The 19,905-nt window shown below is 39.8% G+C and overlaps 1 protein-coding gene and 1 pseudogene across 1 annotated transcript in view; both read left to right on the forward strand.

Moving 5' to 3' along the window:
• The first annotated feature begins 1,310 nt into the window (after positions 1-1,310).
• LOC103132200 (pygopus homolog 2 pseudogene) lies at positions 1,311-4,023 on the forward strand (annotated as a pseudogene).
• Positions 4,024-7,607: 3,584 nt separating this feature from the next.
• The window catches only part of cgnb (cingulin b), a 30,045-nt gene continuing 17,747 nt past the window's right edge, over positions 7,608-19,905 (forward strand). The window contains exons 1-4 of the mRNA XM_007543965.2: positions 7,608-7,798; positions 14,861-15,970; positions 16,567-16,661; positions 16,743-16,812. Coding sequence (XP_007544027.1) covers positions 14,876-15,970; positions 16,567-16,661; positions 16,743-16,812 — 1,260 coding nt within the window. The 5' untranslated portion in view covers positions 7,608-7,798; positions 14,861-14,875. The remainder of the gene's footprint in view (positions 7,799-14,860; positions 15,971-16,566; positions 16,662-16,742; positions 16,813-19,905) is intronic.

Raw genomic sequence — 19,905 nt, forward strand, 5'->3', positions numbered from 1 at the left:
AAAGCAAGAAAAACATTCAAATTCAAATCTATTTTTTCATATTCAGTTTCAAGAAATTTGGCATTTCATATTTATATTCCACATCGCACTGTCCTATTTCAGACACTGTTAGTGCACGCAGGTGAGTCGTTTTGAGACTATTGGCACAAATTGGCTGGACCTCTGTTGAATTAGGTCACTCATTTTAAAGGGAGGTGAATATTTATGCACTTATTTTATGTTGCATATTTTCATTTGTTATTATTTTGTGGAAATCAGTTTTCACTAGTGTTTTTTTTTATATTTTTTTTATAAAAACAAGCAAAAAAATTTTTGTTGATTAATAAGAGTAACAAAAAAGGCGGTGAATACTTTTTTTTATAGCCACTGCATTCAATTTTAAGAAACTTAGAGCAAAGAAGAGGACTCCAAAACTCCTGCAACGCTACCAGCACTATCTGGACATTCAGAGAACAGTGACTTATTGCATTACATTTCAAATCTCCATATTTCTTCACAGTTTATACTATTTTTAGTTAACCTGCTTGGTGGGAAAAGGGTAAAAAGGGTGGACTGACACTCCCTGACATTTATTTTTATTAATGGGCTGTTAACATCCAATCTGAAGTATATTGGATACAAATACAGAAACCCAAAAAGAAGCCTGAGTTGGTACTCCCTACTTTTAGGTTTTACTTGGCAGCTAAAATCTGTGTATCTGAAAGGCACAAAAAGAAGAAGAGTTGATATGTACTTCCTAACATCCAGTTGTTTATTTTTACGGCTACTTAGGTTTCTACTATCATTTGCTATTTGTTGTTTTCAGTCAATTGTATTGTCTATTCTTTTTTTACTTTAATGGGAAAGTGAATTGAATAAGAGGTTTTGGGTGTGTGTTTCTCAAGAAGTTATTTTGCACACATTTGCTTTGCCTCCCTTATAAACAATCCCTAAAAAAATTGTAAAAAGCCTTAAATAAATTTTTCAGAAGTTAGTTGGCCTTTAATTCTTAAATTTTGTTTTGACAGGACTATTTAATCTTGTATATTCTATGTTTTTGGGGGGCTGTGTGGGGGTTTCTCACGGGACTTCACTGTCAGGCAAAAGTTTGCGTCAGACATCTTCATTGCGTTCTGTGACTCGAGACGGTTGAGGCTAACGCTAACTCACTGCTAACATGCCCTTGCTAGCTAGCTAGCTTTTTTGCATCCATCATGGGTAAGTGCAAGTCTATCACCAGTTTGCTGGAAAAGGTTCATACATTTCTGTGGATATACAGGTCTTAAACTCCATCCATAATGGTTTTAAAAAGTCTTAAATTTGAGTGTTGAAATCTGCAGAATGCTGATGATATTTCCATTAAAATTTTAAAAAGTAAACTTCTTCTGTTTCAGGCGGCGGGGTTCTCCCACCTCACTGAGTTTGCGCCGCCTCCCACGCCCATGGTGGACCATCTGGTCGCCTCCAACCCATTTGATGATGACTTTGGACCTCCGTCCAGACCTAGTGGGGCAGGCGGACCAGGTGGGGCTCCGTTTCTCCCCAGTCCAGGTGCCGGTGGAGGAGGTGGGTATGGAGGTGGAGGCAGGATGGGTCCAGGCATAAACTTCATGGGAGGCCCGAGCGGACCGGGAAGTGGTCAGCCTGGACGCAGACCGCCCTTCGGCCCTCCGAGTAACGCTGGACCGCACCACCAGTTAGGCTTTGGAGGAATGCCCGGCTTCGGAGGCGGAGGAGGTGGAGGCGGCGGTGGTGGTGGAGGAGGTGGGGGAGGTGGATTTCCTCCTGGTGGCCCCTCTCAGTTCAATATGCAACCAAACTTCAGTCCCCCCATGCATCCGGGGCCAGGATTTAACTCCATGTTGTCTCCAGGAGGAATGGGGGGTCCTGGAGGAGGTGGGCCGCCCCATCCTCGTTTCGGCATGCCCCCCCAGCAGCAGCACGGACAGGGCGGACACCCGTTCAACAGCCCACCGTTGCCCGGAGGTGGAGGTCCACGAGGGCCCTTGCCTCCCATGGGCGGAGGCATGGGTCCTGGGATGAACATGATGGGTGGAATGGGTGGTGGCCCTGGTGGCAACATGGTAGGCGGAGGGTTGCCAGGTATGCCTCCTCAAGGACAGTTTCCTCCCTCACAGGAAGGTCCCTACCCCGGCCCCAGTCCGCCAGGGCCCGGCAGCGAGGATGGGAAGAACTTTGGTGGAGGAGGGGGTCCGGCTGGTCCTCCACCGCAGCAGCAACAGCAGCAGCAGCAGCAGCAGCTTAACATGAATCCCAACGGCCCCCCGAATAACAGCACTACACCCGGCCCGCCTTCTAACTCTGGGCCTTCACAACCAGGTGGAGGCTTTCCCGGCCACCCCGATGTCCCACCGCAAAGTGCAAACACACCTGGCCAACCTCCGTCAGCTCCACCGCAACCCAACCCCAACTCTTCTCCTACCGGTCCGCTGAACGGATCGGGTCAACCCCAGCACCCGCAGTCCGGTCAGCTGCAGCCCCCCAACAACACCAACACCCCAAACTCCAACAACTCCAATCAGCAGCAGCAACAATCAACTCCGCCGAACTCTGCAGGCTCTTCCTCTTACAACCAGCAGAACAACACTCCCGGTTCCGGCGGGCCGCTGTCCAACGCGGCCCCCAACTCAAATCAGAACAACATAGCTAACAACAATGGAGGCAACACGCCTGGCAGCAACCCCAACCCCCCCTCAAACTCCACCTCGACCCCCAACACCCAGTCCCCCCTGCCTCCTGGACCCACAGCCCCGACAACCGGGCCCAGCTCAGGTCCCGGAAAACTCGGCGGACCCGGTATGGTCTTCCCTTGCGGCATGTGCTTGGCGGAAGTGCACGACGACCAGGACGCCATCCTTTGCGAGGCCACGTGCCAGCGCTGGTTCCACCGTGACTGTACGGGCCTTACAGAACCGGCGTACGGGCTGCTGACCACGGAAAGCGCCGCCGTTTGGGCTTGTGACTTCTGCATCAAGACCAAGGACATTCAGGCCGTGTACGTTCGCCAGGGTTTAGGCCAGCTGGTGGCGGCTAACGAGAGCTGAGCAGCATCGATCGGACAAACGGACTCTGATCTAACTGAATGACCCGTGTGCCATGTCAGCTGCGTCTCGGCCAGCCCTTTACTCGTTCACTACACAAAAGCGACACACTCATCGACTCTGATGCTTAAACGTAGCACTTTGAGTGACTCTAGGCAAATAAATTTTCCTTCCCCTCCCCGGCAATTAGAGTATGAAATCATGATGAATGTTACCCACATTGAGAAATCCGGCTGCCAATCAGCAAAGCACTGACACCAACACACTACCTCAAACCGCTTGACTGACTGGCACAGAAACTCCCGCACTGACTGACTGACTGACTGAACCGTTTGCGTGCACGGCGGTATTTCCAGCTCACGCACTCAGAAAATTAAATCAGGCGGTGGGACATGATGTTTAAATACTCGCTTTGTACTGGTATGAGTTCAGCAGATTACTGATTTTAATTAGAAGACGCCCTGGAACGGCTACCAGAAGCAATCAAGGAGCCTCCGGTCTGGAATGCGGTTCAACTATTTGGTTAAGTGTGGAAAAAAGAAAATGAGTAGGAAATTTTTTTCTATTTCTTTCCTTCTATTCATCATTTTATCCTTCCAGTACTTTCTTGTTTCTACCTTCTCCTATCTTCCATCTGTCCTTCCTTTTTTCTCTTCTTTTCTTCAATGTCCTTCCTTTATTCCCTTTCTTCTTTACTTCTTCCTTTCATTACGTCCTTTTCTGTGTGACTTGACTCCTACATAAACTTCATTTTTTCCACTATTCTGTGCTTCCTTTTGCTTTTCTTGTAGGACTGGGTGATAAATCGGTTTTATTGATTAATCAAATTTTTATTTTTGAAGATTAAATTTTTGGAAAATCATGATTTATTTTATTTTTTGCACTCTTTGTGTTTCCAGAGTTCAGAGTGATGTCAGCAAACCCAAAGTTGCTTCTTTGTTTGACAGATTCAAATAAAATTTGAATTTCAAACAAAATAATTCTTTAAAAAAAATTATTCAAAAGAATATTACAACAAAATATTAAGGCAAGGCTAAGGTTATATAAAATTAAAAATCAAAATTATTATTTACTTTGATTATTTTGTAAGATTGTTTATTTTTTGATAAAAATAAATTTACCAGACTAAAGCTGTAATGTTAGGCGATTAAAGTATTATTTCTTTAGAATTCCAACACAAAGTTGAATTAAAATGAGAAATGTTGAGCATCTTGTAAAGTTATACTTTGGTTTAAGGTTTAGAGATAATACTTAATAGAAAAACTTCAAATTTTAACACATCAGCGTCAAATTATCAGTAGCTGGACTTTGAAACCGTCTGCATATTTAAAGAAGGAAGCACATGAACTCACATCAGATCCTGATAACTACACTGTTTTCTCATTAAAACAACTTTTTCTGTGTAATATTAAATTTTTTTCTGCTAGAATTGAGCCCTTTTTTTCTCTTAATATTTTGTCTATATTCTCATAATTAAACAAATTCTCATAGCCTGGCCCTAATACTCTGTTGTTCAGTTTACAGAAGCGATGAAATAAAAGCCACTTTTTGAAAATATTTTTGTTTTTTGTCCTTTTCTGAAAAGAAAATGGAGGGGATGAATTAAAATAAAAAAAATTTAGTCTGGCATGATAAAAATCTGAGATTTTATTCTTAAAATCTAAGTTTGCCCAGCTCTACTTTCTTCCATTCTTTCCTTCCTTTTATTCTTCCTTCTTTCTTCCTGTTGTTTTTGAAACTTCTTTATCTGATACCTGGTTAAAAAAAGAAAAAATGGCCATAAATTAAGTGATTTTTTTTGTGTGTGTTTATATCTGAAAATGAACTTAAAGGACTGGGAATTTTGGAAACTTTTTACCAGACAAACGTGTAGGAACCCTGTAAAAAGGTCCCATGAATTCACAGCTTAGTTTTCTACTGAAACGTTCAGTTCAGCACTGCCCTTTCACATTGTTGGCCTTTTACTGCAAGCAAGGGGGAAAAAACTGAAAACGATGCATCAGTGTATGGCAGTATAAACATGTCAGTATTAAGTGTATCGTGGAAGCTGAATCTCACACGCTTTAACCCTACTTACCGCATCGTTCTGTACCCAGTGCCGGTTAATCCAAAGGAGTACGAGGTCGGGATCTCATCCACGTTTCGCCACCAAAAAAAAAAATAAACAAAAAACAAACACAAAAAAGATACAAACTTGTAAATATACTGACAGAAATATTTGTCTAGAGTTCCCATCACTTGTGAACAAGTCGCAGAGTCAAAACCAGTGAACAAAAAAAAAAAAGATGAGTTGAGTTCTCGTGTCTTGGTTGTATACATGGTGTTTTATTTTTTTATACGGCCGTTTTTTTTTTGTTTTTCTTTTTCTATCTGCAGTACTCATGACATTGTGAATCCAGTGCTTTTGGATGGTGTTGGCATAGCAAGTAGTGACATCATGTCTCATATCACGATGTGCATAGTCCTTAACAGAAACTATTGGAGGGAGATGCATGCGATCCAATGCAGTAACTTGTTTATTTTCAGGATTCTTCACTGCAGGAAACCTTGAAGTAGACCAAACAACTAAAGAGAAAAAAAAGGAAACAGAAATACCCATTTTTACATTTTTCTTGCGGTATAAGGTGTTTATATCTAATTCTTTCTTGTCATTTTTCTTTATTACATGTCCAAGTTGCCTTTATTTTCATGCTCTCAGTCGTTCCCTTTTTGTTTTGTACTATTTGTGCTGTGCTCTTGCTCTGCTCTGGTGCCTCCTGGTGGAACCTGCGAGTACTACAGGCGGTGGGGAAAGGAGAGGTACTAAACTCTGAAGTAAAAACAGTTTTTTGTTATGTTGTCCAAGTCTGGTTTATCACTTTTATTTGAATTATTTGGCTGTTTTCTACATACACAGTCGCATAAAATTTTGTTTTATCCTAGACATTGATGTTGAAGGTTATGCAGAACATTTGCACATTTATTTTTTGTAAGCTTTTGTTTAGTCACAAACATTAAACATGAAAGCAGAAATAAATCTGCTGCAGTTTTGTGGACAAAAGCTGAAAATAAAGAAATTACTAAATTACTCTCCTTTAAGGGACAAAGCATATAAAGTGGAAACTTAAGTTTTGGTTGATTTAGTAATAAAAAAAAATGACTCGCTTTCCTCCAATCAGTTAATTAAATTAAAGTTGGCCAATTTGTTTGTGCTTTGGTTTTAGCAGTTGCCAAATTGCTTTTAGATTATATTGTTTAATCAGATTGAATTTTTAATCCTTTAATTTAAGAGCAGTCTAAAACAAATTTAACATTTGGCTGAAATTTCTGTTTATTTTTCATGCCTGTATATACGTGACATTTTCCAGCATTTAAGGTAAATGCACCAATATGGAACAGTAAGAGCAGTAACTCAGTTTTTTTTATATATATATACATCAAGTCCTGCCTCTGTGAAAAGAAACATCATATTGAGATATTTTGAAATTGCAGTAAAATTGGATGGCTTGTGTCAACAGAAAAGTAAAAAACTTTACAGGTGCATGGAAGTGAAAATGCAACATGACTGCATTTAGGTTTTAATCACATTATGTGAGACACTAACACCCTTTGGAAAATGTGAAAATGAAAGCATGAATTAAAAAACAAAAACATTGTTTTACTTGGACTGAGCGTATCAATTAGCTCATCGTATTCCTATTCCTTTAAAAGCAGTATGGCAGGCCATTTTGGCGTAAAATCGGTTTCATTTGACTATCTGTAATTACATTTCAAAAATCTAAAACTGGCTCTTTGACTAGACATTACTACATTTTTACTACCCTTAAGATGTCTTCGTCAAATTGAAGACTGCAGAAGTCAGCAAAGAATGTCTTATTTATTCTCTGCCAGCACACAAATTTCACTTTTAGCTTTGACAAGCTAAAAGTGTCAAATGTCAATCCAATCTGAAAATGGTATATTAAAAAAGTTTCAGTTTTCATTTTTTTCATTGAAATTTCAAAACATCTGAAACACAAAATCCAAATCAATTTAAAAATGTTCAAGATATCACTAATTCATTTGGAGAACTATTAGAAATTTTGACTTGAGTTTTTCCACAACTTTCTTACAGACTTGTCTTCTGTATTTCCTGGTTTTATGATGATGTTCACTAACGTTAGGTGACTTCCTAAAGGCAGATGGATTTTATGTAGGAGTTCAGAGCTAAAAGCACACCACACTATTCAGAGCATTTTGAACATGTATCACTTCCACTAGTTTACTTCATAAAATCCTAATGAAACGTCTTAAGGTTTGTGGTTGTGACCTGGTTAAACGTGAAACAGCTCACGGGGAGTGAATAATTTTCCTAATCACTAAAGTTGGAGTGCAGTGTAATCTCAAGTAGCAGCAAATTATGGTTCTTTTCCCCCATTGGTTCTGCTGTTATAGATAATACCGCCATGCAAAGCGTTCCTCATTGATTACACAGCTGAAGTGGGTCACACAGTGGCTGCATTGTGTTTTAAAGTGCAGCAGGAGAGATGAAAGTCAGTGCGCAGGGAAGCCCCGCCCCCTTCAGCAGCTTCCCACCAATCAAATCGCCGCCGAGGCGGGAGGACGGTCCGTCGGACGTGCTGGCAACAGGTTCCACTGGTAGTGGGGGTAATTTTCCCCAATGTCCTCGGCCCGTGGAATAACATCTCCCCATCTCAGCGCTTCGTGGACTTGCTGCTGATTTATACATGCCGAGGAATTGGCAGAGGAAGAGCTCGGAAACGGGACCATCACTGCAGGTGCAGTAACACTTACTCAGCAGCTTCTTATTTACTTTGAGTTGGAAATAAAGTATGAGTAATGCGGTCTGTTGAGCTGAGCGGGCATTTCCCAGCATTTGGATCAAAAGCGGGATCCACCTGTGGCTTTTCTGCTCATGGAAATGATCGGAGGAGGCGGGGGGGGGGCACCAGCTTTTGTTGTCCGCCTTCATGGGGGTTTGTTGGGTTTGTTGCGCTTCTCTGTCCACTCTTGGTTTAATCGGATCTGTCTGCGCCGCGTAAAGAGGATATGCGGGGCTGTTACAGCAGGTGAACGCCTCGAATGGGATGCGGCGGCGGCGTCTCGTTGGTAAGGCTGCTGTTTATTTCGCCTGATTATATGTGTTCCCGTTGTTGCTGCTCAGGTGTAAACAGCCGGGAGGTTTCGACGCGCACCGATACTGACTGACCGGATGGGTGGGTGTGACGCAATTAACGCAGAAGCACACAGGTGCTGTTACAGTCTGCAGCATCCGTGTTTAAATTATAACAGAGAGACTATTATGTAATAACTGATGCATAAGGGTTTTGTTTTGTAGTAAGTGATATTTTTTTGTCAGAGTTGGCTCCAGAAATAGCTTTTTAAGTGTGTCCCTGAAGCTACACTTAAAGCTCTTTCCTTTGGTAAACACATGCAGGACTTTTAGTGTCATCTTCCTGTAAGCCAGACGGAAGCATAAGTGAAACAAGCGGCTGCACAGAACCAACAGGGGTTCAAACAAGTCAGTTTGACAAGTGTTTATTTATTTTTTTTATGAGCGATACATCATTGTTAATCGTACGAAAACTGACATATTTTTAGTATTAAGTGTATTATTTATTCAAGTTTAAATGCTAATGAACAGGACAGCAACCAGCTAATCTGTACACCCTGTCAGGGCTTCTTTTTTAAAACTAAAAAGTATAAATCAATGTTGCCACACTGTAATATATAATTAAATTACTTTTTTGTTTCTTATGTTAATGTTTTACACTTACAGTAAATAAGAAAAGTTTCTCTAATTCATTTATATAAATTAAGCTCATATTTTATAGAGATTGATTACATACAGAAGGACATATTTCAAACGTTATATTTCTTATAACTTATAGATAATGAAGCTCTAAAATTAAGTTTCTCTATTTAATACAGAAATGTTGCGAGCTTGTTATAAACTACACAAGCATAACAAAGGCTTCCTACTTCATAGTCTAGTCGATAGTTCCCGACACCTTCCACAAGGATGGTGAACCGCTACAGGTTACGGCTAAAGAAGCTGTAGCATATCTAAGCATAATACAGGAATGTTGAGCAGAAGGAAAAGATGTGATAACAAAGTGGACATGCATCAGGGATTTTTAAAAACAGTAGCATACAGTTTGTGCAGTCGATACTCGGTCATGGCTCCTTTTGCATGAATTACTGGATCCATGCGGCGTAGCATGGAGGAGATTAGCAGCCAGTGAAGCTACATTGATGGTGGCCTTGAGCTGCATTGCTGAGTCTGGTGTCTCATCTTCCTCTTGACAATACCTCATAAATTCTTTGAGGTCTGTATCGGGTGAGTTTACTACCTTTGGCAGCGTGAGCAGATGTCATTTCCTGCTGGGAAAGGAAGTCGGCATTTCCATAAAGGAAGCATGCAATTCACTAAAATGTCACTGTAGGTGACTTTGCTGAATTTATACTTTACAAAACAAGGTGATGGCAAGACTCCTCAAATAACGTGTCAAATAAAGCTGACTTTGAAACTTTAAACATAAAGAACATGACAGTAGGAGTTCATGTTTTCAGTGCGACTGACTTTAGCTGAAATCCACACCCGTTTACCTCAACGTGTTGAAAAGGCTTCGCTTCACAATCCTCTCGAAGCTTCAGTTATCTCTGTTGTTTGTACTTGACCTTTTCCTTCCACTAAGTTCTTGCTTCAAATGCTTGGATTAAAAAAAAAAAACAAACTCTGTAAACAGAGGGCTTCTTAGCTTTAAGCCTTCTAGCCTTCTCAGACTGCTGATTCAACATTAACTATTGAATCAGCAGTCTTTTCTGTGGTATTACGGACCAACATGGCCCTGAAGCAACATATCTGTATTACAAATCATTTTTTTAAAGTGCTTTCATGTAATACTTTAATTTTATGAAAATTTCTTGCAAGCTAGAGTCATCAAAAATGCCACAAATTGCTTACTTTTTGAATTTAGTTAATAAAAGTTATAAGCTGAACTAAACAATTTTATATATAAACAGACCAATATTTTTATTATAAATATTGTTTTTTTCTGCTATTAATCATAATATTTTCACAAATAAAAAACAAAACTGATATGTTTCTACATATCAAAATGTTTGAATTTCTTCCTGTGTTTGTTAAAATATTATTTTCTTCACATATTATGTCACTAAGCATATTAAGTCATATAGAACAAGAATTCTGTTTAAAATAGAAATGACTTTTTTTGTTGTTTTTATTCACAGTCCAATAAAATTTGAGGCACTCTCCTTTAGGTAAAGCAACACAAAAGTAAAAGACAACGTCACTAAAAATGTAAGTAAATAAACAAACTGCACATCCGAGCTAAAGGTTGGTAGTGAAAGTGTAAAGACTAATGAGGAGTGAGCATGAAAATGAGACGATCCGGTTGGACGGTGAGGACGAGTGACAGCCGATTGGCCAGTTTGGTGACATTCCTGTCCCTGTTGACTCGGCTTGTCCTTGTGACGAGTCGGAGAAACGCCGTGAAAGGCAACGCCGCTGTCACCCAGAGGTGCACGGCTCCCGGTGGCTGAACAACAGCCGAGCCTGTGTTGAAATGTGTATTTACTTAGGGAACATATTAACTTCTCTGGAGTTCCACTGAGATCAGCCGCTGAAGCTGTCGCAGACATTTAAATGATTTCCCTTCTGTTTGTTTGTGGTTTTCTCTCTTGGCGTTCACAGTTCTCCTTACAGTTGTTGCTTCTGGCCCACTTTTCCACTTCCACTCCTAATCTGTCCCTATTATACAAATGCAAACCACGCGCAGTGCTGAAGGGGAGAACGTCTGGAATCCTAAGAATGTTTTTGGCAAAGACAAAGTCTGACTTTGATCAGCTAGACCTAACCTGATTGCCAATGGGAGGTTCTGTGTGTTATTCTATAACCAGAGTTACAGTTTAATTCCTGAAAGAGTTTGTAGAAAATGAAGAGCACTTAGAGAACAGTGGATCTACGCATGCCAGAGAAACGTGCCCTTTTATGAGAAAATATGGCTTCACTAACAGTAATTTGTTTGTTAAAGAAGATCTATTATTCAAAATTTATATTTTGCATGTGTTTATACTTCCATTTTCATCTCTACTGTGTCTAAAGACAGTCCAAGCAGTTAGAAAAACCACACGGTCGTCTTTTGGCAATAAGTCAATGTTTTTGGTATCTGGAAAATGACCCGTTTCTAAAACCTCCAGATTGTTGAGTCACACTGCATGGTTACCTAGCAACCCCAGTGAAACCTAGCAACACAAGCTCAGCTGGTTTTACCGCTGTATGCGCTGTGCAATGGCTGCTGGAAAAGACAAATATTTTGTAAACTTGTCATTCGGAAATCACTTACGGCATTCTGGCTGGTTGTGCAGGAGGCTCCACTTCTGCTTCTCAAAGATGTACAGTTATCCAATTGCAGATCTGTTTGCAGCCACTTTGGGAGGAGCTGTTTATGGATTGATTTTAAAGTTAATTTAGCCGTTAGAGCTGACTGTATTGTCACAAAATCAAAAGAACAAGGAGAAAATTATTAGCAACGGCCTTTTGTGGAGCATTGACCTGCAGCTTCTGTTTTGGAGAAGTCTGTTTAGATGTGTAGTTAGAGCCAGAAATGGTGGGATTGTGATGTGTTTAATAATTAGGTCGTTGTTTACGTCCAGATTTACCGGGTCTGGCTTCTCTGGGTGCAGAATTATGACGCGTGTCTCACATCAGTGACATAACAGCTGGATAAGATGCGACATGAGTATTCAGACCTCAGACACTTTGGAAACAATCCGATATGAATCCGATTCAGTTCCACACACGGAAGTAGCGCAGGTCATAATTTTTAGGGGGTGAAATGATCGGAAGTGGGCCGTTCAGACTGCAAAGAAAAAGCAGGATATATGTTGCATATGAGCAAAAAAAAAGAAAAGATTTTAGTCAGAGTTAAAGTTTTCCCGGCTGCTTCTATGTTTAATGCTCTGGACGGCCGTGTCTTTGTAGGTTTGCAGTTTCAATTTCAGCAAAAAATGTCGAAGAGGTGTGAATACCTTTCCGAGCTTTAACTATATCAATAAAAACACCTTGCATGTCTAACCATGCAGTGTCTGTGCCAGTGTGAGTCCGGTTCAGAGTAAACAGTCTATGGCTGATTGGGTCCGCTCTGAAGTTTGGGAAGGGGAGGCCCATTCCTGGCATAACCCCGTAGCGTTTAATGCTCCACAGAGCCAGAACAATCACTGGAGGACTCGTCGACTCATTTTCATCTCTCACAATATTAGGTGGACATGTGCAGAGTACACTGCAAATATAACCGCTGACAGAGCGAAAAGTTGTTTGCTTTGAGATGCGTTTTGGGGTCATTTCAGATGCTTGGCTGGGAGTAGTTTGATCAGGATTGGTGCACAAAAAGAAAAACTGGATGTATCTGTTTTAAAATCTGATGCAAGTTTGATGCAAAAAAAAAATGGCTTGAGATGCTCACAAACAACAAGATGCTGGAGTTTGGGGCATTCATTCGTTTTCTGCAGAGGCTCCAGTTTCTTCCTGCTCTCCAGAAACATATTTAACATTTAAGCAGTAAAAAAAAACAAAGCTGTAATATTTCACTCCAAAAAATATTCAACTAATATTATCTTTCACAGAAAATGGTTTTATTTAAAAAAAAATCTAACGCCTTTCTTCCTTGACTATGAAATTACAAGTGGAAAAATATCAAGTTCTCTAGAAAATAGAGATGGTAGGTATGTTTGTCTCTATCTTTAATGTCCAAAAAAACATAGAAAAATTGTTTACCTAAGAGAAACTCCTCATGAATTCCTAGGTTTTCGCTTTTTAATTGCCATTTAATCATCCGTAAGGCATGTCCCATAAAGCAAAAATCTTTTTTTTCTGCCTTTGAAACCACATGTAATCCAGAGTGTCTTCTATACACTTTTAATATTCAATCCCAGACTGATTTAACACTAGATGTTTTGTTTTTTCTCTCTCTCAGATTTCATAAAAGCCTCTCCTGAGACGTTACACATTTCCTCTCACAAGCTGAAGCACTCTTCACGACCTCATAAACTGACTGGGAGCAGATTCCTGTCTCGCTGTATTAAAAGTTGATAAGTTACGTGGGAAACAGCCAACATTTAGAGTTGAGGGTTTATTATTGCTGATGCAACTCGCTGATTTGTTGAGCTGCCTAATTTTCTGCTGTTTGAATTCGAAATGTCTAAAAAAACAAAAAATGTTGCTATTGTGACCTAAAATAAAACGCGTCATATTTTAGTTTTCATTTTTCCTGTCTTGGCTTTCCGTCCGTCCGTCCACACCCTTCAGGTAAAGTCACCCTGCACAAAGAGCTTCTTAGTAGCATATTTGGCATGTTATGAATAGAAAACATTCTAGTTGAGGAGGAATTTAACCTGAGGAGCAGCGAGACAAGATGACAAGTTTATCAGGATTTACCATTAGGAGGATATTTTAGCCGAGTCAAAATGAAGCTGAAAATATGAGGAAAAGGCTGCACATTCTCTGAAAAGGTGGAAAAATCTTTGGCTTACTACTCATTTATTGTTTATTTTCTGGAGTAATGGGCTTTGATATTATAAAAATAAAAATATAATAAAATAAAGCAAAAAATTTTCTTAGAAAATGTTTTTATTTTGAAAAAAAAATGCATTGAGTCCCGTTTTTAGTGGAAAAAGTGAGGAAATTCTGTGATTTTTGATCAACAAAAACGTTTTTTAAAGGTTTTTAAGTCAGTGGTACTATATTTATAATAGTTATAAACTTTCAGCATAAACTAATTCATTAATCAAGTGTTTTTTTTAAATAATGTAAATCTTATTTTTCTCTTGTCATTGATGTTACTATATATTTAGTGTTTTTTTTAGTTTGTTAAAAGAATATATCTATATATATATAATATATACATACATTTTTTGCATTATTCACATTGTATGTAGGAAAGCTACATTCAATATGGGCTTTTTTACGTTTTTAAAAGAATAAGTATTTTTGCACTTAAAGTGTGTTTAATCAATTCAAGTAGCAGAATATTTTTGTTCAACTGAGGAAAAACTAAATTATTGTTTCCATGATGGGTAACATTAAAGACCAATAAATATATAATTTAATCTTTATTAAAGTGCCATACATAGATTAAACTGGATTTGTGATGTTTAAATGCAGAATTGCTTAATAACCAGTTACATTTACGAGTAACTTTTTTGGGGGAAAAGTACTTTAACGAGTATATTTCCTACACTTTATAATTTTACTTTAGAAAAATGTATTCTCTGCCCTTTGTGAGTAACTTCATAAATGAAGGACAAACATGTTTTAACCAAAAATTCACCAGACAAAGACGCACGCCTGCTGTACAGGTTATGTTAAAGTTTCAGAAGTTTTATATTAAGATAAATAATTTATCCTTTTGCCTGATTTTGTAATTATGTTATGAATCATTTTCATTTTGATCTTTAAAATACAAAATTTTTCATGCAAATTTATATTTTGGTCTTTCTGATGAGGGAACCTTTTAATCAGTCAGTTTTTACCAAATACCGGTACTTTTTTTTTTTTTTTTTTTTTACTTGAGTAATTTTTTGGATGCCTACCTATTACATTTACTTGAGTAAAAATAAGTTTAATCAACTAGTTCTACTTTAGCTCAGGTTGCTCCACCTGCCTCTGTTTCCATGTCAGATGTTATTAAAGTCATTATATTTGAGAACTTCCTGTGAAATGAGTCTTATGTAACAGTTGCATGGCAGCTTCCGTGTTTGTCCCATTGGATAACCTAATTTGCATTTATTTTGTTTGTCTTCCTCCATGTGTTGCTCAGAAATAGGAAGCGACAATGGGAACTCCTTCCACTGACCGGAAGGGGCAGCTGGATTACGGCGTTCAGATCCGCTTCATCAAAGACCTCCACGACACGGGCGGAGTCCCGCCCGAAAAATCCAGAGCGAACGGCAACGCCACGCCTCCCTCCAACAAATACGGAGTGGCTGTGAGGGTCCAGGGGATCTCTGGGCAGCCGTATGTCGTTCTGAAAGATGGGGAGAAAGGTGACTCTTATGGAGTCCAGCTGTCTAATCCCAATCCCACTTCCGGGCCAACATCTCCGTACAACAGCATCCCAAAACGTAGCAAAGAACCGGCAGATTTCCCCAACTCCTTCAGCCCTGTTGTGAACCCTTCCCGCTCCCCGGTGTCTCCGGCAGAGGATGAGGTTGGGGAGATATTTGGGAGTCCCCTGAGGAGACCTCCAGGGGACGGACAGGCTGGGACTCAGGGGGAGGAGGAGGGAAGAGCGGGCAGGGAGCGCCGCATGGAGAGGCCAAAGTCTGAACCCCAACTCAAAGCCACGCCCAGGGAAACGGAGAAGAAACTTAACGGGACTGATAACGAGGAGTATAACGAAGCAGGACTGAAGCCTGTTAAGCTAAAATCTGCGGGACCCAAAGGGTTCAACCGAACTGCTGCTGGATTTACCGGTTCTGTGGGGAGAAAACCTGGCTCGGATTCACCCCCAAAGCCAATCCCAGAGCCTCCACCGCCGACCGAGAGCGAGCCCGCCGCGGCCATCGACACCAACTCCCTGGCGCCCATCAACAAACTCATCAACAAGTTCAACAGCAGCACGCCGGGCGGCACCCTGCGGGCGAGGGGCCGCACCGGAGCCAGGCAGCGGCTCCAGTTCGACGAGCGCAAGAGGTCCAGAAGCCTCGACGCCCGGAAAGATGCAGAGCCGCAGGCCATCCCTGCCTCTCCTTCATCTCCCGCTCTGAACCCTCACGCTGCGCCCATATCTGCCGCTTCCAGTCCAGTGACGTCATCCGCTCCAGCAACCGCTGTCAAGGCGACGGCGCCCAACGCCCCCAAGGCGAGCTTCAAGCCACCAGAGAAGTTTGCTGCTAAAGATAGTCCTCCAACTATTGCAAAAAAACCTGTGAGTACCAGGAAGAGGAAACTACGGGAGAGGACTAGGGTCACTAAAAATAGAAAATAAAAAGGGATTTATGGCTTTAATCTCAGAATTATGGCTTTAATCTCAGAATTATGGCTTTAATCTCAGATTTTTTGGCATGTCTCCCGAGATCAAAACTTATAATTCTGCAGGAAAAAAAAATCATAATTCTGATATTAAAGTCAAAACTCTGAGGGAGAAAAGTAATCATTTTGAGATGGAAGTCAAAATTATGAGATTAAGCTAATAATTATGAAATTAAAGTCATAATTCTAAGGGGGGAAATCCATAATTATGAGATTAAAGTCATAATTATGAGGGGATAAAGTCATAATTCTGAGATTAAAGTCATAATTCCAAGGGGGAAAAAAATCCTAATTCTCAGATTAAAGTAAAAATTCTGAAATTTTTCTCAGAATTCTGACTTTAATCTTCTGAGATTGAAACTCGTAACTCAGGAAAAAAGTCAGTTCTCTTTTTTTCTCTGTGGCCCTAATCCTCTTTTGTAGACAAATAATCATTATATATATAATTATTTTTTTTATTTTATTTTTTTTGTTCTCTCTCTGTTTTTGAAGGAGATGCTTTCAAGGAGTCTGAGTCAAAACACAGAGGTTTCTAGAAGAGAGGAGGCCCAAGTCAAGCAGTCTGTTTACAACGTCTTCAAAGCCGGGTTGGTGAAAATACAAACGCAAAGCAAAATCATTTCTGCTCCTCAGTTTTCTGGACGATCCTCGTTGTGTTTCCTCCGCAGCCCCAGTGAGAGCGAAGATTTGTTTAAAAGAAAATCCAGCCTCGTCTTCGAGACTCCAGACAGATTGCAGGTAAAGTCCAGGTTTGTTGTTCCAGAAAACATCCTGCAAACGTTACGTCTTTTTATGTACGTATGCAATTGCTGCTTTGTTTTTGATGAGAACAAAAATAGCTACATACAAACCACGTCATTTGTATTTTGGGGGAAAAAAAAGAAATGTGACTGTCTTCGTCATCATGATGTTAAAAACGTGAACCAAATTGAGGCTTTTCAAGTTTGTCCAAACTGAAATACTTTGGGATTATTTTTTTACATAGAACAAAAGGTTGGGTTTATTTTGTAGACCACAGTTTTTAAAAGGAGTTTGAAATTAATTATTGTCATATTTAGATTCCAGTGATTTTTTTTCTAGGTTAGTTTATTAGTAGCAAAAAGAAGAAATGGTTCTTTAGCATCACTTTTATCATTATCACAACAAAATCACAAAATATTTTTGATGAAATTTGAAGTTCATATCTCTTTCTATAGATGACTTGTTTTTATCTCAAGTGGATTATAAGCTGAAAAAGATTGAACTTCTCTGCTTTTTTGCAATTGCAGCATTTCCACTAAATAAGAAACACAATTAAAATCACTCCTGAAAACGATTGGGTAGCACTTTATTTGAATTAGTGTGACACTGTCATAAACATGACGTATGACATGTTATGAACATGAACGCGTCTTTGAGTGTCTGACTGTTGTCATTCAGTAAATAATGACACTTTTGATGCAAAGTTGCTTTGAAAGTTGCATTAAAAGTGGTAAATGCTGACACTTTAGTGCAAAGTTGGCACTTGTAATGTACTTTTTTTTGGTATATTTATTAATTTTTGTTTAATAACTACAACACAACACAAAAGCTCATCGGTGCAGTCCAAAGGAGAGAAAAAGCAAAAAGAATAGTCCAAGTCTAAGAGTTTATAAACACTCGAGACAGGACGGTGGACATGCATGATGTCCACCGTCTTGGAGCGGACGAGGCATGTTAGAAAGTCAAGAGGAATATATTCAAAAATAAGCTTTGTCCGCCCAAAAATAGAAGGAGACTTGTAGGAAATCCATTGCAACAGAATATCCTTTTGAGCAAAGAAGATTAGGATATTATACAGCTCAGTGTTGTTCTTTATTCAGTTATGTTTAATTGATTTAATGGAATTTCAATGCAACTTTTAAAGCAACTTTGCATTAAAAGTGTCATTATTTACCGAATAACAATTCATGAGAACATTATAAACATTCATGTTCACAGCAGGTGTTACGTCATGTTTATGACAGTGTCATGTCAGTCTTATGCACACTTTACTTAAAGTGTTACCCAAGTTTGTTCATGTGATAAGTCATTTAAAAACACGGCATGCGATGATCCTCCAACTACTTCCTGTTGTCGTCTTCTTCTTCTTCTTCTTTGATGGTGGTTGCTGATCTCATGCAATGCAAAAAAAAAAAAGTTTCCATTGGAGTTTTGGGAAATTAGTCATTTTCAATAGGGTCAAAAATCCGAGCACCAAAGCTTTTGATTAAGGAAACTCTTGAGTTTCCATTAAGCGGATTTAATTTCAAAACATCAAATTGCACAATTACAAACGGCGCTGATGTAAACTAACTTTGTGGCGTCTTTGCTTGACGACGGTGGTCTCAGTTGTATTAGGATGACTGTCATTAGAGCAGCAGTGAAGCCAGCAGCCGGTTGGCAGCCGGTCCTGGTTTACAGCACATGAAACCATTTTTGTTTCACTCACTTTGTCTCCAAGGGTTCTCCTTCAGCTGGCCAAAAAATGAGAAATTTAAGACGCATGCTGACTGCTCCTCTGCCGGGCGGCTTTGAGATCGATTGTGCCACAGCCATGAGAACTCTTGCCCTTCCTCTAATTAACATCTACTTGCATAAATTTACATGCAAAAACGACTCATTTCTGTCCTTAGTAACTGAAATTGCATGCTCTTGATTATGCATGATACCTGGTGAATTATTTTGCCCGTCTCGTCTCTTGGCAACGTTGCACCTGCAGAGGACGGCTCAGTGCAACGAGGGCCATCAATAATTGAGTTGGAGTTGAACTCGGCACCAGCTGGGGGTTGACAGGCGAGATGGGACGGATCCTGTTGTACAAAAACCTCCTTGTTTATCGTGACATAAACCACACTGTCCACTTTAAAGCCAACAGTAGTAGCAAGTCGGGGTTTTCAAACCCGGCATCGCGTGAAATTAAAAACAGGACAGAGGTTGCTTTCTGTGCTGCTCAGCCCCTATACATGAACCGTTCTTTTGTTTGTATTAAAACAACATGAAACCAGAGCTGGTGCAGAGCTCACCTGATGTTTTTCAAGGTGGGTTTTCTTGTTTTAAGATCAGCGCTCAACAAGAGCTGTTTCTCTCATTTTAAACAGTAAATTTAAAATGCGAAACGAGGCTTTAGTTCTTTAAATACGACTTCTCTGCTCTAATGTTTCGCCTGATTGACCTCAGCCTGAAAGGCTAAATCATGTCAAACTGAGAGTGGCTGCTGTCTCACCCGGCTTGTGTCCCAGTTTCACCCTGAATCAGATTCTGGTGTGTTGAGTAATCCACAGCTACATTCGCTGATCAGTGTTTGTTTGCAAAGAGCACAAACAAAGGACCTGCCTGTTAAGCCAAGCGAATAATGTTATTTAAATGAGCTTGCAAAATTTTGGAAAGTATTTTTAGGAATTTTCTGAAAGCTAAGTAGAGTTTGAGCCACGAGAGTAGAAACAGACTTCAAAACTAATTAATCATATTCACTTTATTTGAGTTGTGTTCAAGGAATTAAAACATTAAGAAGAAATTATCAAATTCAAAAATATTTTATTGATCCCAAAAGAAAACTAAATGTTGTTCTAACTCAGATTAATTCAAGATTTTTTTTTTAAAGATTTACTGTAGATGGTGATGGCAGGAAAGAGCTCCCATAGAAGTCTGTGTTACAGCGCATTTGAAATGAATTAAAATGAAAATAAAATTAATTCATATATTTATACAGTGGGGCATTAATGCAGGAAGGCTCCCCCTTGTGGTAGCTGATAAATGTAGCTAAAAAAAAAAAAATTCCCCTCTCACTCTCCGTGGGTGGTCTCTTTCATCCTCTGAGCTCGGGTCCTCTAC

This window comes from Poecilia formosa, unplaced genomic scaffold (assembly GCF_000485575.1).
Source record: "Poecilia formosa unplaced genomic scaffold, Poecilia_formosa-5.1.2 Scaffold955, whole genome shotgun sequence".
In the NCBI taxonomy this organism is placed as follows: domain Eukaryota; kingdom Metazoa; phylum Chordata; class Actinopteri; order Cyprinodontiformes; family Poeciliidae; genus Poecilia; species Poecilia formosa.